This window comes from Penicillium canariense (genome assembly GCF_028826845.1).
Source record: "Penicillium canariense strain IBT 26290 chromosome Unknown utg000001l_segment0_segment0, whole genome shotgun sequence".
Classification (NCBI taxonomy): domain Eukaryota; kingdom Fungi; phylum Ascomycota; class Eurotiomycetes; order Eurotiales; family Aspergillaceae; genus Penicillium; species Penicillium canariense.
This window is the reverse complement of record NW_026622728.1, coordinates 3621548-3636387: the sequence shown is the minus strand read 5'-3', so window position 1 is coordinate 3636387 and position 14840 is coordinate 3621548. Positions and strand designations below refer to the sequence as shown.

The following is a 14840-nucleotide window of genomic DNA, read 5'->3' as shown; positions in this document are numbered from 1 at the left end:
GGTTCTTCATTCTCCCAGACCCCCCTAGGATATCTGAGTAGGAAGAACGAAGAGCTTACCATAAGGGCCATGACCTACATTTTCTAGTATTTAGAGCGGTGAGTGAGTAAACAAGAGGGGATGTCAAATGAAATGGACGAAGATAATTTACTTTTCCCTGGCGTCTTCTAGCAGATGTAAAGACCAGAGGACTTCGACGAGAAAATGCTCGCCACTGGCCGGTGAGACCTGATGACATTGTATCAGCAAGTGATCGTACCAAACGCAAAACTGATGATGATGATGATGATGATGATGATACTCTATTAACCTGATGCAGCCTAACTAGTGTCGTATGGCTATGCAGGCGCTTCCTCCGGCGGAAGTAAGAGCATTCCGAACGCCAGCCTATACGCATGAAGCAGTAGATACATAAGAAAACGGCGTTTTGCTATAGTAAACCCCCTAGAACCTATATAATAACGGTAACTATACGCCTATCGTATGTGCCCTACGGCCCTCAGATCCCCCTTATTATAGCCGCCTGCGTCCCCTGTATCTCTATATCTCCTGCTATCCTACTATAGCGGTCTTATCCTCCTACTTCGTTCTCTATTAATCGTAGTTCGGTATCGGTATCTGATATTTTCTACTAGTTATCGACGTAGCGATATAGTCTCCTACGACCTCTCGGTAGGCCGTAGCTTTAGCGTTCCGTATATCTATCGTCTTTACTACCTATATCCTTACTAGGTTATCCTAGCGATTTATTATCTTCGCTTTCTAAGGGCTCTAGCTCTACGTACCGGAACTACCCTAAAAGGCCTATTTATAATATAAATTTAGCTACGTAGTAGGTAGCTTACGAGTCCGATACGATCGCATCGTAGTCGGTTATATTAAGATCTGTCTATACCCGGATATTATCTAATATAGTCTTCCTTAGATTAGCGTATAACGGGTACTATAGTAGGATATATCTCGGCGTCTAAGATCTTTTATTATAGTAGTACTTATCTGATTCGATTATTTTAATTTTAAATAGGAAGTAGTTTAGTGTAATATATATAGAGCGTATTTAAACTAGGATAGATATATACAGCTTCGAGAGGGACTCGAATAGCTATAGTACCTTTTTATCTAGCGTCTTTACTAGTCGTCGGTTTAGCTTTCTAGTTAATTTATTTACTTATTCTTATACCTATCTCTCTTTAATTTATCGCTATATATAACACTTAGCTATTAACGCTAGTAAGATCTAGCCGCCGGAAGGGGGAGAGGAGGTATTTACCGAACTACCGGCTAGACGTTAATCCGTCCCGCTCTCTATACCTCCTATCGCCGCTAACTTTACTTTAACATCTATAGTCTTATTACTAGGAACGCCTACGTATATAGGGATCTAGCGGATCTCGATAGGAATCGTATTAGACGTAGGCGTTAGCGATCGGAGGGCTCGGACGTAATCGTAAATTTATATAAGTACGAACTAGCCTAATAGTCGCTTAGGGTTTTATACCGCCTAGATAGCGGCCTAGTAATTAGAGAATATAACTATTCTCGTTAGCTTCGCTTCCGGACCCTATTAGGTCCCTTAATTACGCTTAGTAAGCGCTATTTTAATACTTTTAAGCTTAGTAATATATATCCCTATTTAGTCAATAGTACTTAGGTACCGCCGTTCGAAGATACCCTTATACGGGGTAACGGCGGTAGCTCCTACTATATCCTTATATCCGCTCCCGTCGGTAAAATATAGGACTATTTAGGTATAGTCCTAGAGGAGAGACTCCGTCTCTATCCTATCGTACGAGGCTTATATAGCCTCTATATCTTTAATTACGTATAGGATCCGTACCTTCTATAGCGCTAGAATAAACGCTCTTCGAGTCTCCTACTTATTTTATTAGTTTAGGATATCCCTTTCTTTCTATCTAAGGGCTTCTAGAGGGCTCTATCCGCCCCTCTTCTATTCCCTAGGCCTATATTACCTATATAAGCCTAGGTATTTAGGTTATATCTATCTTAGGCCTATTTATATCCTTATCGCTATTTCCTAGATTATCTACTCTATCTATAGCTTAATTAGTAGTAGATAGAGTTTAATATTAAATACTATAGCGTTTATAGACTTAAATATACCGCTAACTAAAATTACTACGTATTATTAGATTATAGTAAACTAGGTAACCGTCCGTTTTATCTCCTACGCTAGTAGGGCCTTCGCGAGGGGGTAGTACTATACCGAGAGACTATATAGTATCTACGGGACGACTACTACTTAGTAGACTCGTTATATAGCTAGTAATAAGGCTCTCTATATTAATCCTATTATCGCCCGGAGTGCTTCTAGGCTACTATTCGCTTTAGCGAGAAGCTTCTATCGGTATATATCGAATTTAAGCTACTTATCGAGCTAGACTCTAAGGTATTTTACCGAGTTAACTAGTTAGATCGTAAGGTCCTCCCTTATTATCGGTATCCGGTCGTATCCTTCGGGGAAGATATATATAGGGTCGTATATATCGAAATCGGGGTCGTCGGGGTATATAATACGATTACGGTCGCTATCGTTATCGGATATAGCCTCCTCCTAGGCTACGTTAGGATTTATAAAATAGATTAGTTCGAACTTCTCTAGTATAAATCTTGCTATATATTATTTAGCCTACTAGTTAGCCTTATCGAGTACTTTATTTAGTAGCTAGATATTATCGTAATATAAGTCTAATTCTACTATAGTTACTACGTCGTCTATCTATCTATAACTATAGGCCCTACCTATCCTACTATATATATATATATTATACGCTAAAACTAGCGGCGTATTAAATAGTAGAAATAGGATAAGGGATAGTAGTAAGCCCTAAGGGATCCCTATTAGCGTAGGAAAGCTATCGGATAGGAAGTTTGATAATCTAATACGTATCGATCTTCCCGTAAGAAACGAGGCGATCTATAGTACGAAGTAACTAAGGCCTAGCTTACGTAGGTTATCGAGTAGGCGTTAGTAGGATATATTATTATATACGCCGGCTATATCGAGTAAGATTATACTAACCTTCTTTCTATTTCTCTATACCCTATAAACCCTATCGAGTATTAGCTAGATAGCGTAGTCTATACTAATTCCTTTCTTTCCTCCTATATATATCTTTAGTAGTATTTAGTACTCCTCTACGGCGTATACGATCTACGTAGCGATAATTAACTCGAGGATCTTACTAATTATATTTAGTAGGGCGACTAGTCGGTAGGACTTCGGTTAGCGGAAGTCTCTTAGGCTATCTTTTTAGAGTGTAATCGTAATTAACGCTTAGAAGTAACAAGGATTATAGCCTATTTATATATATATATCGAAGATCGAGGTTACTGTTACGGTAAACTTATCGTAGTTAGTAGCTAAGACCTTCTATACGTAGTTAGGGATTATATCCTCGTCTAGCGCTTTATCCGGCGGTATACGCTTAATAGCGTCGAGGACTTCTTACCTACTAATTAGTAGAAATACGATTAGCTTTAGTAAGGGTACTTAGTCGATATCTATAAGGTCGGCCTACGGAGGTTCTAGGAAGAAGACTTACCGAAGTAAGTAGACCTTCTCTCTTTCTATTTCCGCGAGGCCTATCGGTGTCTTTAGCGCTAGGATACTACTACTAACTAACTAGTTACGTATACGTACCTATTTTAATACTTTCTAGATACCCCTCTATCTCCCGTCGTCGACGGTCTACCTTACCTAATCGTAGAAGCCCTTATAGAGGGCTTTCTTAATTATTTTCTACTTCGCGTTTCTTACTAACATATAAATTTACTAGTCGTCCTCCTCTCCTATTCATTTCTATCTCCTACGCTCTCGCTACGCTATTTTAATCGCGTCTTTATACTCGGGGGTCTAACCTTAGCGGGCTCGCTCCGATAGCCGTACCTACGGCGTTAATTCTTAGATCCCTTATTAGATAATATCGAGGAGGTATATAGTCGCGTTATCGATATATTATAGGGTAATTTAGTCGTCGGGAAGCTCGCCCGCTCTTATCTAATATTTATTCTAGAGATTCTATAATACGAAGCTAATAAATTTATCTACGTCTATAGCCTTTTACTAGTATCTTCGGATAGGCTACGCCTCTAGGATCTCTATTTCGAGTATAGTAAGGATCGGGAGGTAGTCGGAGTTAGCGTAGACTACTATATTAACCTTATATTAAATTATACACTCTCGTAGGTTATACGACGTAAGAACTAGATTAATCGTTATCTAGCTACCTATCTAGTCTCTAGTAATTATACCGGGCCGTAGCTAAAGGTTAAGCCCCGCTAGATCTATTAGGTCTAGGAGATCTTCCGATTTAGTATCGTAGATAGCTTCGGTACCTCCCTAGGCTAGGTAGTATAGGTTAAAGTCTCCTATAACTAGGTATAAGATCCCTTTTTACTCCTATACCGGCGGTAATAGCCCTTCTAGCTAATTAAGCGCTCCCTATCGCTATTACTCGTTATATATATTAAATAGTCTAAGCTCTATTAATACCGTTTTAATCCTTACTTCCTAATAGTCTCTTAAATATACTACGTATATCTACCCCGCTATCTTTTTTATTATAAATAGGTATATTTATACCTATCTTCTAGTCTCTAACGATAGTAGATAGAGTAGCTTATACGTAAGCTTTATTAGATAGTAAGTATCGTCCTTAAATATATTCTCTTATAGCTTTTAGATAGCGATAATATCGGCGCTAATAATCTCTAGGTCTTTTAGGAATTACGCTATTACTATATCCTTCGATCTATTCGCGTTATATTAGTATATTTTAAGTTCTCTTTACCTTAGTCTATTATTATTCCCTCTATATATTAATTTATAGTTATACTAATTTATTAGTATTTCGTTTAGGATGATTTCCTACTATACGTTCTCTTTTACTATAGCTAAAAGTTAATAGAGGTAACGTCTTTACTATATAGCTATTTCGCTTTCTCGATAGTTCCCGTTTAGCTTCTAGAAGCCCTTTCTCTAGTAGTAATAATAGTTAGAAGTCGATATCGCTCTAGATCTTAGAGAGGGAGGATAAGGTAAGTTCCTATACTCTACTTAGCTATTTTTTAAGGCTTTCTATATTAACTTCGTCGATAGCCGAGCTTAGGTCTAATTTAGTATAGGCCTAATTCGCCTCCTCTAGCTTTATAGCTCTTTTATTCGATTATACCTCCTCTAGCTTCCTCGCTCTCGCCTCTCTCGTTTTAGTAGTTCTCGCCCTCGTCTTATCGGCCTTCGATTAGGCGCTAGCGGTACTAGCTCTAGCGCTAGCGTTAGCGTCGGTCTCTAGTATAGCCTTAGGTTAGAAGTTAATAGCTATTTCTTCTATAGTCGGTTAGTAGAAGGTACTTACGCGAGGCGCTAAGTCGGGTATAGTTAGTCGAGTCTCTATTCCTTAACTAACCCCGAACTACGCCTAGCGGCCTTCTCTAAATAGGAAAGGGTTTAGCCGTATCCCGGCGGCGCTTCTTTTTAGGTAGTAGTTCGACCGCTACTTTAACGGCTTAGATTTCCTAGCGTAGGGCGCTAAGCTCCTGCTACTAGTCGGTCAGGGGCGTCGATAGGAGGTCCTTCGTTAGGCCTTCTACCTATCGGAGGAAGCTGACGACCTTAGCGGGTAGTCTTGTATCTTTCTAAACCTTACTGAGCTCTCTTAGCAGGTCGTGCGTAGCGTGGTTAGCGTTCAGTACGCGCTCGCGGTTCGATAGCAAAGTTTTCGGGCCTCCGGAAGCCCCTGACGGGACCGGCCTAACACCTTTTTGCGCGCGCACCACCATGATACTGGCCTGACAGGGTCAATGCCAGTATCGAAGTGTAGCGCAGGGAGTTAGATGAAATTTGCCGTTGTCTGTTACTCGCTAACTGGTCTGGTTCCTGAGATATTTCAAAAATTCAATTTGGCGCTTGAGTTGTTGTTTTCCCAAACGCAAAACTGACTCACCGATTTGACGAAGATGATATCGTTTCAACCGCCACCAGGACAGCTTTTGATGTGGTCGGATCTTTTCTCCCAGAGTAAGGAGCTCACGCTAAAAATCAGTTCAATCGCCTGGTTCCTCGCTTAGCAGGACTGAGGGTCTGTGCACTCCTAAAAATGGTATGGCGCTTTGGTGAGGCTTTGGATGCAAGACTTAGCCCCTGACTAGACAGTCTCGACAACAATGGCGAGATTTCATTGGTTTCTGGATAACTTGACTGCGTTGCCTCCCTAAACCCATCCTTTGGTCTTGACTATTAAAGGGGCAATTCTCGCGTCTGATATATTGCGACGTCGGAGCGGGCATAACTAATTCCCTGAAGCACGGAAGGGAAAGTCCATTAAACATCTCGTTCTCCCCTACCTTTATTTTACTTATGAAGCAAAAGCAAACATCACTATATATCAATGGAAGCGCAAAAGACAGACTCTCAAAATGCCGGCCAGTGGTCTAGTTCCTTCTGGGAATGCTTCTCCCCGACAAAAATTTGTAAGCTTCTCTTACTGACCGCTGCCCAGAGCCCTCTGAAACTTGACTAACAAAACATCTAGGCCTACTTGCAATTTTTTGTCCGTGTGCGCTTCTAGGGAAAACCTCCTCTCGCCTCCGAGACCCTGCACTCAAAGAATACAGCTATCTCAATAGTGATGTGCGTGTTTAATTGCCTCTACCTTCACTAACCCTGGCCTTGACCTTATGAAAATTAACAAATAACTCTATCTAGTGCTGTCTCTACGCTGCAACCCACTACTGCCATCTGTGCTGGGTTCCTTTGATGATGAAACGCCGCGAGATCCGCCAACGCTTCGGCATTGGTGGATCCAGCTGCAACGACTGTATAGTGGCCTGCGCTTGTGGGTGCTGTTCGCTTATGCAGCAGGAGAAGGAGGTGGAGGTGCAGTATGCTCGTCTCCAGTCGGGCTATCAAGCTCCCGCAGGAATGGAATATCCTCAGTGAGCTCTAGGAGGTGTATCTACTCTTTGTTCTCTTGTTTTTCCCTCCCGTGGATCCAAGTGGGCCGCGTATGCAATCTTAAGGACATCTATTCTCAATGTAGACTAATATTGTTATTCTATTGGAGCATATGTGTGCTGGTAGAGATTGGATTCCTAAGCAACCATGCGATCTCACACTTTCATGTTATAAGAGAAACGCATTCCCGGCCAAACCCTGCCTTGCCGCGGACCTCTTATGTCGCAATACTGTCGAAGCCTCGGATGTCAAAGATTTAGAGTCGTCAATAAACCTGACTGAACACTCAGAATTCCTTTCTTCTCCCTTCTCAGGTGAAGAAGGTCTATTGAATTTTCAGGGACCCCATTTCCTCCTGTTCGTCTGCACTAATAACACGCCCAGAACCACAACCAGCCACAAAGCGCTATAAGCTTTGACTAAGCTGTAAACTACACGCTAGGAATTATACCACTCAGCCTCGTTATTATGGCCCCGTGCACTTTTAGCGAAAGTGTCTCTTCAAAGACCGCTTCGGCTTTTTAAGGAGGAAGGAGGGGTGGTGACATTGTCTGGAATTCTCGATTATTGTTTTCCAACAACATACTAGCATTGCTTTATTTTATTCGATATCAAAATGTAAATATGAATTTGGCACGCGGCTTTGGCAGCGCGGGACACATTGCTTGTCCAAGCAAAGTGAACAAGAAAAACCCACACTGCGGAATCACGGCCCTTTCTTCTAGTGTGCGCCGGATTTAGACCAGCCTGAGCGATAACGTTCAATGCGGGAGGCGAAGAGAGCCCTCATTCGGCCCAAGCGTGTCGGGCACAGGGGCTGGGTCCGACAAAAAATCACTTGATTGAGTAATTAATGAGCCCCGGTGCTGAGTCACCAGGGTAAATTCGTAGGCTAAAATCCCACTGACCCTGAATGACCTGCAAAGGGTCACCTAATTTCTTGGCGGTGATTTTTGCCGATATAGTTACAGTGCTATTTGTTCCAGTGGACTGGTCAAAATTATCCTTTGATTAATATTCTTAGACACCGGTTTGATATAGAAGCCATAAGCTTAACACCAAACTACCTACAGCATTTCTATTCCCAGCGCTGCAATACTTTCAAGCATACTTATTCTTTCATTTTTTACTGTCACTCATTTATAAACGTCAACGAGATATCCCTATACATCAATCCTTCAAAATGCAGCCCAAGGCATTCGCTACTCTTTTCCTTCTTCTCGCTCCGGCTCTGGCCATGCCCCAAGCTACATCCCTTGCGTACTCTGAGTCTTCCAGCTCCTCCGACTCTTCGGACAATTCAGACACTTTGGACAGCATCTCTGTCCCCTCAATCCCCAGCGATTACATAAGTGTCCTAGAAACCGCTGTCCCACCTTCTTGGGAATATGATATGACGAACCCTGCCTCCGCAGCTGCGGTCATAAGCGCCGCTGCAGCTGGTACCTACCCAGCTTGGTACAATGACCTGCCCCATCGGGTTGCTTAACGGTCCATCGCTTCGGGCAGCGTGAGAATTGAGGAACTAATACCCTCGTACTACCATCTACGTTGTCTTGACTCATCACACTGACACACATTGCAGCGCACGCGCGAGAAGACCGTGCTTTTGCATATATAGGCTGCGCTACGAGCGCAACAGGGACAGGCCCCTAGGCCATGGTCGGTATCTTTATCGTATCATGGCCGGGGGGTTTGACCGGGTCCGCTTGGGTTGGTGCAAACATGAAGCTACCAACCTTACTCAACATTCCTCGATTACTGAAGGAAGTAGACCATCTTCTTTTACCATTCTCCATCTTCAATTCGATTTTGATGAGGCTTTTTACCTCGGTGCTGCATACCTACACGACTTTCCCAACTCTTATCACTTAGTATCTTCCTTCCCCTCAAGCAGAATATATATACAGCCTGCGCAGTAGTCTGCCTTTACAAAGTGTATACTGGTCAACAAGAAAGCTTAAGAAAGATCCTATTCATCCAGCACATAGTACTCGGTATTATCATCCGTCAGTTCGGCATCATCATTCCCATCCCTTTCGTCATATTCACCCGCAGACGAGAAGCCATCCAAAGAAGCCTCCACAATCTCCGAAAATTCGTCACCAGCACTTCGGGTGTCTGAAGACATTCTCCATCGACTTGTCTTTTCCAAATGAGCATTATCTACATCGCGCGGTTTCAAAAACCGAAACACCACCCTCTTCAGCCGAACAGCAAAAATCTGCTCTCCGGGGGCAATGTAACGATGTGTAGCAGCCTGGTTGTTTGTAAAGCTTGCTGACGCCCCGACATTTGTGAAGCCATTGACGGGTAAACCAGATAGTTCACCCAGGGCAACTGAAAAGTTACCACCATGAGCTGAGGTCAAGGCCAAGCCCTCTGCTGTAGAAGCATCGAACAGAGTGTGGAAGCCAACCACGAAATGAACATCATTTCCATCTTCTATCTGTTCCTGTAGCCATTCTCGCACCTCGGTTGTCTCACAGAGTCGAAGAAACCAGGCCGAGGGCTGCTTGATATTATAAATATGCCCTGATCGTGCCGTCAATTGAAGACCTGCTTGTGTTGAACTTTGAGAGATCAAATTCAATAACTTGGACAAAAATGCTCGAAAGTCCCGGTCCTTCTCTGCCTTGAATATGGCAAGGTTGTCGTCCACCTTTCTAACCGTATAATCACCTTCTTGAAGCGGTAGCACGCTCTCCAGGGCATCCAGCTCAATGTCTAGGATGTTGGGGATCAAGCTTGCGAGCTTCACGTCATCTTTGGAGAAAAAGGAGCGCCCCAAAACAATCTTTGGAGACATATCAATGGCGAACTCCGATCGGACAGAACTATCTAGAGTGTCAAAGATGAAAGAAAGAGAGAAATTAGATCGACAAATACGTACGACTCTCAGACTAAATCCTACAGTGGCTTGTGAGGTGACGAATGGGGTTCAGATTCGGCCGGGGAATGGGAGATCAATTGAGTCTGAAGATCAAGAGACGGGCACCCGATCTATAAATGCATAGGCATGCTTACAGCCTAAGAGCTGGGAGGGCAAAGGTCCGTGAACTGTGAAGAGGTCTTACCAACATGGGCAATAAGACCGAGATTGAGAGGATTTTAGCTCCAATGGAGACCGCTGCGACCCTGTTCGTGGCGTTCCTATCGCGTTCTTAGCACAGTATAGTACTTGCATATTTAGAACGCTAACGCGATGGATAACCAATGACCAACACCATACCCCTATCAAGCTTCAATTAGTGCATGGCCCCAATTGTCCGCTCCAGCCCCTCGTTTTGCGCAAAAGTTCGAATTTTTTCCTACACCTGAAGATGCGAGGCGCAGCTCGCTCGTTGTTGCAAATCTCAAGGAAGCACTTCAAACTTCCTGTAAAATCCTCGACATATTCTCAATATGGACAATCACGAGGATGAAATCGATCGGCCATTGATGACACAAGCAAAGGCTCTATTCTTTGAATTTCTTGAAATTAAAGAGATTGGTGCTATTGATCGATCAATCACTCTCGCCCGTGAAGCCTTGGCAAGCACACTGCCTTCTGAACGCGTGGACTGCCTTCACCATCTAGCAATATGTCATTCCTTGCGATTTGAGCATTGTCATGAGATTCAGGATCTTTCTGAGGGCATTGTTCACCTCGAAGAAGCAGTGACCACATCACGAGAGCCTTCGAAATATGCTGTCGTCCTGCAAGTTCTGGCTAGAACGCTTGGGGATCGTTACCTAGAGACTGGGAATGAAATGGATTTTGATCGCGCAATCTTTGTCGGTAATCATGCCTTGGGTCTTAATGTCTCCGTCGAATCGCGAATCATGTGTTTGCATACACTCAGCAAGATTTTCCACTTTCGCTTCACCAGATTGCATTTTTTGAGTGACTTGAGCCCTGCAATCCAACTGGGGGAACGAACCCTAGAACTTTCGTCAGCTGGTCATTTCAAGAGAGCCATGCTATCGGGCAATTTAGCAAGATTATATACCGCCAGGTTCCACAGATTGCGAGATGTCGAAGACATAGAAAACGCCGTTGGCTATGCATCAGAAGCATTTGAGACCAATCAGGATCCAGAAGAGGATGCAGTATATGGCATCCTTCTGAGCGATGCGCTTGGAAGCCGTTTCGAAATGACGGAGCACCCGGAGGATCTCGGGTGCGCCATAGATCTCGCGAGGGAAGTGGTAGAAGCAACTTCTGAGGAAGACGAACAATTATTGGCAGACCGACGCCATAACCTCAGCACGCTTCTCAATGATCGATTTAGCCATTTTGACAGCGTAACCGATCTTGAAGAAGCAATCAGCCTCGAAGAAAGTGCTATATCCGCTCTCAATAACAACCAATCCAAACTGGTAATGGCTCTAGATCACTTAGGAGATTTATTGGAATCCAAGTCCCAGCTCCGAGAAGATGCTTCCGACTTGAACCGAGCTATTGGGATGGCCCGCGATGTTCTCAACCGTACTTCTACTCAAAGTGAGGAGGAGCGCGCACTTTACTATTTCCACATGGCCCATCGACTCTCCAGCCGATACGAGTTCTTCGGAAACATCGATGACCTGCAAGATGCGATCGAGATGATGGAAAGGGCACGACAAGCAATAATGGCCGATGACTTACATCTCCTCGATATAACTATTGACCTTAGCAATCTTTTGCATAAAAGATATCTCCATCTGGGTCTGAGCAATGATCTCGCGATCGGAGTAGCCCTCACCCAATCGATATTGGACGACGGGTACGCCGAGAGTCTCACGAAACAAGAAGATTTATGCAAGCTCAGTCGCCATTTTTCCGATCGACACGAGATGACGGGAGCACTTGAAGACGTACAAGCATCCATTCATTTTGCTGAGAAGGCCGTAAATCTGGCAGATGTAGACCATCCCCGGCGCCCCTACTCGCTATTGCAGCTGAGCATTTCTCTGGAGGCCCATTTTAAGGCCCTGGGATCATTATCATCCCTGGAACGTTCGATTGCGATCAGCAAGCAAGGCCTTGATTCTATTGCAAACGACCAAAATGCCACGGCAAATTTACAATACGTTCTGAGTCAGCAGCTCTTACAAAGATACGAACAGCTAGGATCTCTGGTTGATCTACAGCAATCAATATATGTGATGCAGGAATGCAAGGAAAACACACCAGCAAATCAGCCAGGACAAACCGCTTGCCTTTATGCCCTGGGTATTCGGCAGGGCTATTATTCTGACAGATCAAATGACGTTTCCGACTTGGACAAGGCCATTGATCTGACAAGTGAAGCGCTAGCACTGATTCATGATCATGGGATGACAAGGGCCAACGCTCTGCAGGGTCTAAGCACGCTTCATGAATCCCGCTTCAAAGCGAGGAATTCGCAGCGAGACCTACAGCGCGCAGTTGAACTCAGTCGTGAGGCTCTCCAAGAAGTTCCAGAAGACCACTCTGAGCGGAACAGCTTCTTGAGTAACCTTGGTGACTTGTTATGTCTTTACCCAGCGACGGGGGTATCATCCCATATCCAGGAAGCCATAGAACTTCACTCAAGAGCTTTAAGTACGACATCAAAAGACCACCCCAATCGGGCCATGTATCTCATCAACATGGCAAAAGTGATGATTCAGGCTGGGAAACCTGAGTTTGAATCTCAAAGCCCGCTTGATCTTTTCGTCGAAGCTCTTGGTCATCTGAATTCGCCTCCCCTCGATCGCATCACAGCAGGGCGAAATGCCTTTGACATTTATACTACTACAAATAAGTGGGATTGCGCGGTTCATGTCGCAAGAGAGGTTACAAAACTTTTTCCATTGTTCGTTCCACGTTGGTTGAGTCGCGATGATCAGCAACACGCTTTGAAGAATATCACCAACTTCACCTCTCAGGCTGCGTCTGCAATTCTTCAGGCGGGCGGAGCCCCTGAAGAGGCACTTCAGACATTGGAGCTTGGAAGGGGAGTTATTGCTGGCTTCAGTATAGACCTCAAGGCTGATATCTCTAAGCTTGAGAGGCGCAAGCCCTTGCTGCATTCCAAGTACATTCAACTTCGGCGACAGGTTCTATTGAACTTCTCTTCAAGTACATCTTGGAGTTTTCAAGATCTTCGAATCAGGGATCGCCGATCACAGAGCCTTTCCCCGGCCACAGGCTCCCAGCGAATGGAGATTCTGCAGCAACTAGAGAATCTGGAATCAACCATTCGTGACGACCCGGAATTTCATGACTTCCTCAGACCCCCATCTGTCAGAACCTACATGGGACTTGCATCCGCGGGGCCAATTGTGGCATTTAATGTCACACGGCTGCGAAGTGATGCTCTTATCGTAACAGACAAACAGATTGAGAGATTGCAGCTAAATGAACTACATTATGATACATTGGAGGCCAGGATCAAACGAGTGATCGGGGAAGATCGGCTTTCACGGGGCCTGCCAAGTGACAAGCCCAAGCGAAACCAAGAACTCCAAGAAATATTGGCATGGCTGTGGGATGTTGCGGTAGGACCCGTCTTGACTCAAGTGGGCTTCCTGAAACCGCAGCGACCTGCTGGACCACCTCCTCGCATTATTTGGGTTACAAGCGGCTATATGGGCCTTTTGCCGTTGCATGCAGCTGGAAACAAGGCAGCAAATGCATTGGACTACGCTATTTCCAGTTATACACCTACTTTGCAAGCCTTGGACTTCGTTCTGCGGAGAGCAGACCTGGTCTCCCGCGGTCAAGATCTAAAAGTCCTCATGATCTCCGCACCCAATAAGGAAGGTCGCAATACTCTGAGAACTACTACAGAGCTTGCTTCAATAGAGAAAGGCCTCCAAGATGAGACGTGCGTCACTATCCTCCACGAACCGACCTGCCTAAGTGTCTTGCAAGAGCTTCCAAATCACGACTTGATTCACTTCTCATGCCACGGCCAATCAAATCCAATCAACCCCTCAGCCAGCACCCTTGAGTTATCTCCACAAAGTGATGGACATGAGCCTTCCTTGCTCACCGTGAGGGATTTGGCATCTTTAGATCATGATAGAGCTCGAATTGCCTATCTTTCCGCATGTTCCACAGCGGAAAACTCTTCTAGCGAGCTTCTCGATGAAACAATACACATCGCCAGTGCTTTTCAGTTGGCTGGCTTTCCCAACGTTATTGGAACGACTTGGGAAGTGATTGATAAGGCTGCGGTTGAAGTCAGCCGGCAATTTTACGAGATTCTGGGCCGGCAGATACGTGATGACGGACATCTGGGTGACATCGCTTTCGCTTTACATGAAGCTGTTCAAGCACTCAGGACAAAGAAGCCAAGGGATCCTCTTTCGTGGGCTCCATTGATTTACCTGGGAGCTTGATTCCCATGTGCGATACCTCAATGATACAACCCGGGCTGGGAACGGGTCTAGTAAAGGTCAGTATAATGCAATAGAAATATGCTTTACAGATGCTAAACCGCCTGAATGCAAATTTTGTACTGTGCAAGGCCAACAAGGTATTGAAGTCTCTACTACATCAATTTAGAGCTTATACTTGTTTCCGCCTGCGCAATTATAACATATTAGGGCTAAGACTAAGAATTTTTCTACGTATAATAAGGCTGAAGCCTAGATTAAATGCATAAATCCCGATACCAGGATCATGAGAGCCCTTAGGATAATGTCCAGCACATACGACCATAGGGTGTGGAAAACAGGGCTTCCCGTCCGCTCAGCCGTACTTAAGCCACACGCCGGCCAGTTAGTAGTATGGTGGGTGACCACATGCGAATCCTGGCTGTTGTATGTTTTTTTGGGAGCTTCGCTCTATAGGATAATGAACTACTTGACTCTACCAGCTCACGTCGGCCACTCGGTCACGTCGGACACCCAAAAACACATCATAGGATTTGCA

At 44.5% G+C, this 14840-nt stretch overlaps 4 protein-coding genes across 4 annotated transcripts; 3 read left to right on the top strand and 1 right to left on the bottom strand.

Annotated features, from left to right (window-relative positions):
* Positions 1 to 6435: 6435 nt before the first annotated feature.
* N7482_001286 (PLAC8 family protein) lies at positions 6436 to 6958 on the top strand (the record flags this gene model as incomplete). The annotated part of the gene is made up of 2 exons (XM_056683411.1): positions 6436 to 6489; positions 6725 to 6958. The coding sequence occupies 2 exons, from the start codon at positions 6436 to 6438 to the stop codon at positions 6956 to 6958; spliced, it is 288 nt and encodes a 95-aa protein (XP_056547017.1).
* Positions 6959 to 8156: 1198 nt separating this feature from the next.
* On the top strand, positions 8157 to 8462 carry N7482_001285 (uncharacterized protein; the record flags this gene model as incomplete). Its single annotated transcript, XM_056683410.1, has 1 exon — positions 8157 to 8462. The coding sequence occupies one exon, from the start codon at positions 8157 to 8159 to the stop codon at positions 8460 to 8462; it is 306 nt and encodes a 101-aa protein (XP_056547016.1).
* Positions 8463 to 8945: 483 nt separating this feature from the next.
* On the bottom strand, positions 8946 to 9782 carry N7482_001284 (uncharacterized protein; the record flags this gene model as incomplete). The annotated part of the gene is made up of 1 exon (XM_056683409.1): positions 8946 to 9782. One exon carries the CDS (start codon positions 9780 to 9782, stop codon positions 8946 to 8948), a length of 837 nt encoding a protein of 278 aa, XP_056547015.1.
* Positions 9783 to 10378: 596 nt separating this feature from the next.
* On the top strand, positions 10379 to 14305 carry N7482_001283 (CHAT domain-containing protein; the record flags this gene model as incomplete). Its single annotated transcript, XM_056683408.1, has 1 exon — positions 10379 to 14305. One exon carries the CDS (start codon positions 10379 to 10381, stop codon positions 14303 to 14305), a length of 3927 nt encoding a protein of 1308 aa, XP_056547014.1.
* Positions 14306 to 14840: the final 535 nt, after the last annotated feature.